A 10,340-nucleotide genomic window follows, 5' to 3' on the forward strand; every position below is an offset into this window, starting at 1 on the left:
TCTGTTGTTGTTGTTGTCAACGATAATGTTTTATTAATATCTAAGTTCTGAGTTCGTATGAAACACAGAATGAAACACAAATAGGTTACGTTTTTTATAAACAAAACTAGGCATTCAACTTTGTTATATAGGCTATTTATGTTTCTGTTTGCTGCTAGGCCTGGCGGTCTGCTGATGGTGGTGGTGTGCAGATTTTAAGCATCGCGCGCTGAATTAAATTCCGCCCTCTATAACATTTGGTATTTTTTATAGGTCGTCGTCCCCGGTCAAAATATGACCTTTAACCTACAGCCCTGGGAAATTATTTACATACAATAGATAAACAGCTGATTAGACCTCACTGTTGCACAGATTTCGAAATCTTATTTCATTGTTGCACACTTGTTTACTTACGAAAGACAAGAAACAACTCCCCAAAACGGTAAGGCTTGTAATTATAAGTTTTAATCATAAACTTGGCATGAATTATTGATAATATTATTATCTGAACGTGGGTAGAGGAGTAAGACTTTACAACCTATCACTAACACTAACAGCTCCCGGTTCCTCTGTCTTATCATAATTTGATAGAGAAACGAACTATAGTTTTTTGTTTCCAAAGGTCGTTGTAATCTGGGACTATTGTTACATTATTTGTTGTGCAATTTATTTTACATAGTTGCCGGTGATTTCACAGTTGGCCACGTCGACTTTTAGATGTGACTAGAAGCTGAATAAAAGTTTCAGAAGAAAGTAACCATCTTGAACAGGAGTTTTATAAGAATTTAAAGTCTGCTGAATACAAAATGAAGATGCAACTAACTTTATTGGCTTTTTGTTTTATTCTTTCAACATGTAAGTAATTTAATATTTGTTTCCGACAACAATGTAATATCAGTAGTATGAAAAAGTAGGAGAAGCATGGGTGTAATCCATTTTTTAAAATTTTCTATTTTTTAAAATTTTTTTTACAAGATAACTCACAAAAGTAACTAGCCTAGAATTCCAAATTTCCACCAACTGCAATTAACAAAATTTTGAATTGTAACAAAATTACACAAAAAAATCAAAACTCTATTTGGTTCTTTTTGTTTTAAACTATAGATATGCATAAATCATACTCATTAAGTCTAGTCAATTAATAATTGAATACATACATGTCTAGATTTGCTCAGACATATTCTAGACATTATAAATGTCCAACCAGGAAATCAACCGCTTTTGTAACACTAGCTTTTAGTGTACCATCAACTTCCTATTTTAACAAAGTGTAACGTTCACATCTGAACTACAGGTTAAGGTTAAGAGCGCTGGTATTACTATTTTACTATATTATTAACTGGTTGCACTGAAAGATCAAATAATTTTGCTATTTTTTATTATGAAAATGTGACCATGATTGAATTCAATTTAATTTCAGGCACTGCCTTGAACTACGAACTTGGGAAAATGTACAAGTACAGTTACGAAACTGAATTAAAAGTGGATGACCCTTCTCTGGACAAAGATACTATTGGACATTCTGACGCCGGGTTTAAACTGTCCTCAAATGTCAACTTAGTGGTAGCATGGCAAAATAGTGCTAATAAACAGGATCAGTTAATTGAATTAACTGTAAGTAAATTAGTAGGCATATTCGACTTTGACTCACAAGGCCAATTTTAATTATCAAATACTGCCCAAACAGCATCAATCAAAAACAAATTTATGTGAGAGATTGGTTCAGAATTTTTCCAAATATGGAGCCTTTTTAACTATAAAAAAAATCAAAACTGGGACAGGATTTCAGTTACACATGCTTTTGTGCACATTTCTTCAAATAATTCCTCTTTTTGCAGGTGCAAGATGCAAAAGTTTCCAATGTGTCAGAGCGGCCAGAGGATAGGAACACATTTGCAAATGCACCCCTTTCTAAACAAATAGTTTCACCTTATTCGGTATTCTTCCAATGGAATGATGGCAGAGTTGGGTCAATCTATGCTAATGAGAGGGATGTTTCTGGATCTCTTAACATGAAGCGTGGCCTGATTAGCCTGCTTCAGATACAATTGGCCAACGGAAAAGTCACTGAGGTAACAAAAAAAGCTGTGTGCATTTTTTTATAAACAAAAATTGTTGTAAATACTTTAATAGGGATTATCAATTCAATTAATGAGCTTAGCTTGGTGCTTTCCTTCCAATTCCAAGGTCCAGAGTTCAATCCTGACTTAGGGTTGTAACCCACAACCCTCTAAACTACACTCCCTAAGCCTCAAATTAGACTTATTATTAATTATAAAATAGTTTATCCATTCTGTAATTGGCTAGTTACTCACGGTTGGATGCATAAGAAAAAAAGGAGAGAATTTTATTTTTTTTTCAATTTATTGATTTATAATATATTCATTAATTTTGTTAATAATCATCCTTTTATTTATTAATCTTTTAATCATTTCATACACTCTTGATTGCATTAGACTGATGCATCTGGTGAATGTCGGGTAACATACACTGCTAAGGAGAGAACCATTAAAAAGGTTAAAGATTCAAAAACCTGTTCTGCTCCTGTAGACTTCAATTACTACCACCCGCAACAGATCATGGACATTGATGTGAGGTCAGATGTGAAAGCAGACTACAAGTTGTCTGATGATGGTTCTATTATCCAATCAGCAAGCAGCTTTGAAAGTCATTTCACTGGAATCAACGTTAGAAAATCTCTGGCTTCTTCTGTTGTCTCAACGTAAGTCATTCTCAAACTCCAACCCTTTAAGAGGATACCTTGAGGACTCAACAAAGTGTCCCATTAATAGGATCTTCCCTAATTGGCCAGAATATTGAAAAACATATATTGCCCCTTGTTCATTTCCAGGGAAACCGTTCCCATAATAGATGTACCCTGATTGAGGGTGTCCCAAAAAGAGGGAATCTACTGCGTAATAAATTTGTAATTTTTTTACAAAAAAAAACAAAAGTTACTGTATAATGTTGTAAAGCTCCATACAGCAATAATAGATTTCAAAATCACACATAAATTAAACTTGCACAAAACTAAATTCTTTCATCACATTGATCTTCTGTTTGTACTTGACAAAACAAACATATTTGTCACAGTCTGTACTGTAATATGAACAAAGGGGAAAGACCTTTGCTATAATAGGTCGTGCTCTAATCTCATCAAATATTTTAATAATCACAATGAACACAAAGATATGACTAGTTTGACTTTGTCAATATGTTATATTTTTACAAGGTTATCAAAGTATACAACCCTTGCCACGTGGATGACAGTTACTTGATTTTAATGATATGTTTCATATTTTAACAGGTTCGAAAAAAGTGTTGAAAATGGATTCATATCAATTATAATAAGGATGAATAAAACAAATTATTTCTCATCCAAATTCATTGGTTACAAACAGAAAAAATGTATCAATATTTGCAGAACAACAACATGCTTTAAAACACTCCATTATTTCATTTATTATTTCAAAAAATAATATTTTGCTATTTGCAGACAAGACTTAACATATGTCTCAACAGAAGGAGGTGCTAAGACGTTGTCAGGGTCAACTATAGAGGATGCATTGGCCAGTAATACTGACTTGGTAGCTATCTCAATGATCTCAGAACCAACTCAACAACAATGTACCAGTGGCTGTGAAATTGTAAGATTTTACAATTTCAATTTGAGATATTTGATATATATGTCACAGTGTTTATTTTATTAATTTGTATTTATCTTTTAAATTTCATTGTAAATCTTTATCCCTGCTTTTAGTCAACATATCCTCAGATGTTTATTTTACTTCTGTATTTCAAATGTATCTATTACTTTGATCCATATTTATATTCATTACAGCCTTCCAAAGTTATGGAACGTTTAAGGTCAAATTTAAAAGGTGAACACATGTCCAAAACAGAATCAGCTATTGCGTCGATTGACGCTGTTCTTGCATTTCGCAACGCTGGTAAAGATACTCTTCTAGCAGTTCTTCGTGATCCTAAAAATAAAGATATTCTGTAAGTTTTAAATTTATTTTTCTTTACACCTTAAATGACGACTTTCCTATAAATACATTAGGGTAATACAAAAGGTTAAGACACTCTAAAGCCTTCTGGAGTTTTGAGATTCTAGTGTGTAGTGGAATATTAAAATAATTTCCCTCTCTGTCATGTAAACTGTATTTATCAATGATAGACATGAAATAATACATAAATGAAGATTGATGTGCAGTACTATGCTTTTGAAGGATTATATTCATTCATTCATTCATAGATGTAGTCTAAACTTGAGTTCTACATTTCTTCACCCTTTCATCTTTGTTTTATGCAAGGCCAAATCAGTTTAATCTTATCAACAAAACAAAAATGATCTTTATAATATCGTAATACTAATTAAAGGTCTACCTAAGTTTTTGTATTACTATATTTCCATTAGACACATAATCACGCTGTGCGATTCTTTTTCTAGACCTCAATTGATGGATATCCTTGCAGCAACACAGACATTGGCGTCAGAGAAGGTCCTCTTAGAAGTGGTAAACTTCAAAGATGAAGAAAATGCAGAAGGTATTGAGCGGATATTCTTTGTAACTGGTTATAATAACCACCCTAGTGAATTTCTTCTAGAAAAATATTTAGTAAGTATACATTTGCTTTTTAGAATATCCTAAATGTAGAAAATTTAACAAAATTGTTAAAATACATTTTTCAAATAATATGTTAATTTATTTATTTTTTTAATTCGTTTTTACTGATACTATTATTTTAGTGACATATAAATATATTTTTGTTTGTTTGTTTGTTTCAATTATTTATTTTCCACACATTGAACAAAAAAGAACAGACATTTATACATTTAAAACAAGACAATGTGTGAAAGGAGATCAAAATAAGTTAAAATTACTTTAAGCATTTGATCCTGTTTATATGAACAAAAGTTTAAGCTCTATATGTATACATAAATGAATTTCTCTTAAAGTGGGATTTTTGTGGAATATTTCATATTTAATAATTTTGTTTTAATATTATTCTCATTCAATGATTAGGATATGCTAAAAAATAATGGTGTACCAAATGATGAAGTTAAAGAGACGCTGGCGCTAACACTTGGAAATCTACTAGGCATATACTGTGGTACTGAGTCCAGATGTAAAACAAAGGTATGTTACACATTACACTATAATATTGAGTTCTTCAGATGAGGAGTAAAGCCGTTGGTCCTGTGTACATACAGTTCTTGTTAAAGAAAAGATTAGATACACTGCTGGCTGCGGTGGTCCGTAGAGGGCCTAATCTGTTTTCTTCAGTTTCAAGTATAATGAGGATTGCATTTATTTAATGCCTTGACTGTAGTGTTAAACAGAAGATTACAACTTTCAGAATCATTGGTTGGAGGCATTTATTGGCTAACTATAACGGTTGAACTATTTTAATTAGCCAGAGATTCTCATCTATGCCATGTACATCACAAGATTATGATTATTTTTAAAGGTTGCTATTGACATCAAGGAGTATCTATTAGAAATGGTGAAGTCTGATGATGTAGCAACCAAATGTCAAGGACTTCGTGCTCTGGGCAATGCAGAGATGCCATCTCTCTTTCAAACCTTTGTCGATATTGCTTCCAATGAAGTGGATGCAGACGTTTTAACTACAGTAATCAATGTTATGGACGTCTATGACAAAGAATTCTTTACAAAAGAAGTAAGATTCTAATATCATATAATTTATTCACTTGTGCGTTCTTGCGTTGATATAAGAAAAGATAATAAGATTTATAAAGCACACATATCCACAAAAAGCACTTAGTAACCTTGAAACTAAAAACAACAAACAATTTTGCAAAAAAAAAAACGGAATAAAAAGACCACTCTAACCCACATCACTGCTTCCGTTTACTGGCAATTTAAGGTGCACAGACATGCCAGTACATTACTTACAGGTGAATTTCCAAAGGTATGCTCGACATGTTGTAATGTAGGCACAGTGGTGCATGGCGGAGTAAGGAGCATCACTTCAAGATGGCATGGCTCATTGGCCAATGTGATGCAGCCATATTCTGTGGTCCTGAACCATGGTGACATACTTTTATGGCTCTCTCGTTTATTATAAAACCAATTTTGATAATCTAACCACCATATAAACAGTATATCATGAATGTCTAATAAACTTACCATAACAGCCTTTCATCTTGACAGGTGAATGCAGTACTCAACAGAATATACCATGAAGTTCAACGTGAATACACATATGTAATCCGGCTTACGGCTGCCAACAGCCTTCTTACAAAGAATCCTTCTGAACAAGATGTTATTAATATCCTGCTGTCTCTAAACTGCCAGAAAGTACCGGAGATGGTAACATTTCTGACAGCAAAGATTGACAACTTGATGACGCTAAATACTGTGGCAGGGTTGGTAAAATGATATCATTTTTTCAACCCATAATCATACTCTGTTATACATCTTAAAAACTTTTTTCAAGAGACACATACAAAAAGTATAGTGGCAATTAGAGAATAAATTAAATATTGTTATTTACACATCTTTTTTGACAGAAAAACAGTTCGCAAAGCTCTGTCTTCTGCAGCAGTTAGTAACTATAACACACGTGCCCACAGTGGACTTTCTGCAGCCTTTACTAATGTTATGGCAGGTAGGCATTTAAATAGGCAAATGTATTCATAAAATATGCAAATACTGAACCTTTTTCTGTCATAACCTGAGTGGTCTTCATATTTTACTGTATCATTTCTTCTGTGATTTGTTAAACGAGTGAAATGCGTACACACATTGTCAAGTTATACATTTTAAATTGATAAAAATGTATGAAAATAGAAAACAGATAACCACATTTATATAAATCGGAGATACATTTACATAAAAATCCATAAACAAGATAGGTGCTTTAGCTGAAGATCAAAAGGTTTATATAAAAATAGAAATACACAGAATTTTCAAAGAATATTCGCTTTCATTCAGATACTGCTGATGCACTGTCAACATTTGACCAAGACATTCTTTTTACATCCACTGCTGTGCTGCGGAAGAGTGACTTTTCTGTCAACCTTGAAGCTGATGACAACACTCTGCAGATTGCTAATGTAAGACTTAAGCTCTGTCTACGCTATGTGCCCAAATATGGTAGTAATATGACATCATCATGTCCATATATAGGCACATCATATTTTTTTGTCACATAAAGTTTGATGGTGTGACAGAGCTTTACTATTTTCAGAATAATTTAGGTTGCACTCAATCACATTCTTTTTTTATTCAATTGTAGTCACTTTATTGCATCATGTGTACTGTTATAAATTTGACAAGTAGTTAAAAATATTCAGAACATTTAACATAAACAATTTATAAACACAGAAAAAGTAATTCCAAAATCTGCACGTAACCTTAGGTTGGAATCTGGGCAAGAGGTTTAGAAACCTTCCTTGGAGAAGACACTGGAGAGGAAGCAGGTGCCGCTGCTGGATTGTCTGTCAAAATGATGGATGTTCAACTTCGACCTATGAGCTTTTCTATGACTATGAGTGACCTGATGAGTCTTGTGTGGAGCATGGGTTCAGACAGTAGTATGACAGCCCTTCAAGGAATCATCTTACTTCAGGATCATTTTGAGGTATAGTGTAAAACCATGCTTATACTCTATATATAGTTAGGAAGCTTTCAATTTTTGACAACCCAGAACCTACTGTATGCCAATATATCAATTGTTGTCACCTGACCTACAATCCTACAAAATAGTGTTGGAAGAATAGCATGAGGAATCATATTCATGTCCCCACTGGCACACGTTGAATTAACGTGATGTAACTAGAATATATAGTGATGACAACTGTGTATTTAACCATCTCAATAAATCCTGTTTCAGACCATCCGCTTACAATCTGGATTTGGCGTTGAGGTTGCAGTACAAGGAACAGTATCTCTTAAACTTAGTGGAGGGCTTGATTTCAGTCTGTGGGAAAGATCTTCTACAACTTCCATTTATAACAAGTATGTAAAAGTGTTAATTAATAATTAATTAATATTTCGAACATATAGCATTATGATCGTCGGCACAGTTATCGCATCAAACTACCGTGAGAGATTCATGGAATCTATTCTTTAAACTTTTACATCAGCAAACCTTATGTGAAGTCAGTTTTAGAAAAGTGCCCAATTGGATACAAAAGAGTTTTCTCTTTTTATTTTCAGTGGTGCAATGGCAGTCCGAGGATCTCTGAAAGTTGACACAGGATTCCTTAAAACTGGAATGGAATATTCTGCTGACGCCGATGGCAGTATCACCTTTATAACTACAGTACTATTCGCAGAATTGCCAGCCAAGTTCTGTATGCAAATGATGCAGGAACCCTTGCTATTTAGGTAAGAATTTGCATTAAATGCATGTATTATTGCTGTATCCTATTTGTTAATGCTTGGCATTGCAACTATGGCATTCAATACAGACCTAAATCTCCACGGTTTCTCCTGAATTTCCTGACTTCACAAATTTGTGTTTACTATTTCAAATTAAGGAAGAAGGGGTTTGTTTACAATTGTACTAAACAGATGTGTGGTATTTCCAATCTATCTTTTCAACATAGTTTAACTTTTTCATTTTAATTGATGTTTTTCAGACATAGAGTTTATAAATATGAGGAGCTAATGGGCTCCACAACTAAATTTAGCGTGGCAGTTAAGAGGAATACTCTCGCACCACCCCAGTCTTTCAAACTATACAAGCAGAACTCAATTCAATGTGATCAAATGCTGGGACAGGAGGAGGAAGAAAGTGATTCATGGTGGTAAATGAAAACCAGTTTACACTACTTTGGTTTTGGTTTTTAAACTTTTGTTCAAGATTTCATGTGATTTTTGTTTGTTTTTTGTCTGTATGAATCAGAATGTATACATACCGATACCAAGGGGCAGTATCCCAATGTAATATTGGGAGTTTTGATATAGCGCAAAGAAATTGTGACTATTACGAAGATGAAATACAATGAAATTTCATTGAGATTCATGGTGAAGGCTACTGTAACAGTAATAATATTATATACTTTCTTTTCACACGGAAACAGTTGAATCACCCAAGGGTGTTTTTCATCAAGGCCAAACATAAGTACTGAAAATTAGCAAAACGAATAAAAGAGAAAAAATAAACATAAAGGATAAACCCTGCCGGACACCAACCCGGTATTTTTAAACAATGTTTTGGGATATTAAACAATTAAAACAAGATTTATGTAGTTAAGGTTATTCCAAGCTTACTGCCATGAAATGACTATTTTGCTTTAGGAATATTGAAATTTCTACTAGATGTCTTAAATTAAAAGCCTAAGACAACTTTGATATAAGGGTAACCTATAGCTATTATATAAATGGCAAATGAGGGTTATGTAATAATACATATATAATAAATAAAGGGATGGCATAATGAAGGAGATACTCAATTAGGGTGAAACACGTGTCTTCCCAATTCATCTTACGCTGGTACTGTATTTATTAAATATATACCTTTTCTATATGAAATCGTTTGAAATATATGGTTCAAAAATATATTATAAAGTAATGCTAAACATTTACTTTCTTAGTCCAATACTTTACTGGTAGTAAAGTATAAGCCCATATCCCAAATAATGCGCACTCATTTTCTACATCTAACCCTCTGGGTTGTAGTCTAGTAGTAGTTCACCCATCAAACTTGACTCAATTCTAGAATGGTAGGATAATCAAGTAGTAATGTTAGATTTATGGAATTCAAATATTTAAGTATTTCAGATTATTTTTTTGTTTTGAATGGGTGAAAAAATGAACATTCCATTCTTGTTTGTTGAATAATTACTATTTGATACTGATTTCAATAAACATTGACAATTTTAAAATAAAAATATAGATATATATATATTTAGATAAGTTAGTTCGCTTTATAGGAATATTTAGGTTAATACTGATCAGCAACTTTGACTTTAAATGATGAAATTTAAATTTAACATCAAAGTGCCATCGAAGTATTATGCTTGATTTGTAGGCTAGAGCTGTATAGTTGAGAAAAAACACTCCAGTGGATCTTTATGCAAAACACAATGCTAATAAAATGCCCCTCAAATTCTATCCCACCAATAGCAGTATTGAAATTGCATGTTTGGCTGTTCAAAAGTACACTTAAAATGTTTATGTTTGCATGTTCTAGCATTAACCACAACCTACTGTACTGTGTTTTATATCTTTTAGTTTTAAAAAAGATATAGTTTAACGACAAGTGTACTTTAGAGCTATCACAAAGTTTATTTTCAGTATTGGCTTTATTATTAAAATACCACAATGCACTAATGCAGCTCTGTGAGGTCAAAAATGATTTTCCAGGTTGCAAATAAAGAT

General features: G+C 32.8%; 1 protein-coding gene across 1 annotated transcript; it reads left to right on the forward strand.

The window, feature by feature from the left end:
• The first annotated feature begins 397 nt into the window (after positions 1-397).
• LOC140051029 (microsomal triglyceride transfer protein-like) lies at positions 398-10,285 on the forward strand. The gene is made up of 17 exons (XM_072096098.1): positions 398-421; positions 659-834; positions 1,400-1,593; positions 1,818-2,051; positions 2,436-2,701; positions 3,476-3,626; positions 3,821-3,981; positions 4,433-4,601; positions 5,010-5,123; positions 5,455-5,667; positions 6,162-6,376; positions 6,521-6,618; positions 6,945-7,066; positions 7,372-7,593; positions 7,846-7,970; positions 8,172-8,342; positions 8,597-10,285. The coding sequence occupies exons 2-17, from the start codon at positions 786-788 to the stop codon at positions 8,766-8,768; spliced, it is 2,676 nt and encodes an 891-aa protein (XP_071952199.1). The 5' UTR covers positions 398-421; positions 659-785; the 3' UTR covers positions 8,769-10,285.
• Positions 10,286-10,340: the final 55 nt, after the last annotated feature.

Source organism: Antedon mediterranea, chromosome 6 (assembly GCF_964355755.1).
Source record: "Antedon mediterranea chromosome 6, ecAntMedi1.1, whole genome shotgun sequence".
Classification (NCBI taxonomy): domain Eukaryota; kingdom Metazoa; phylum Echinodermata; class Crinoidea; order Comatulida; family Antedonidae; genus Antedon; species Antedon mediterranea.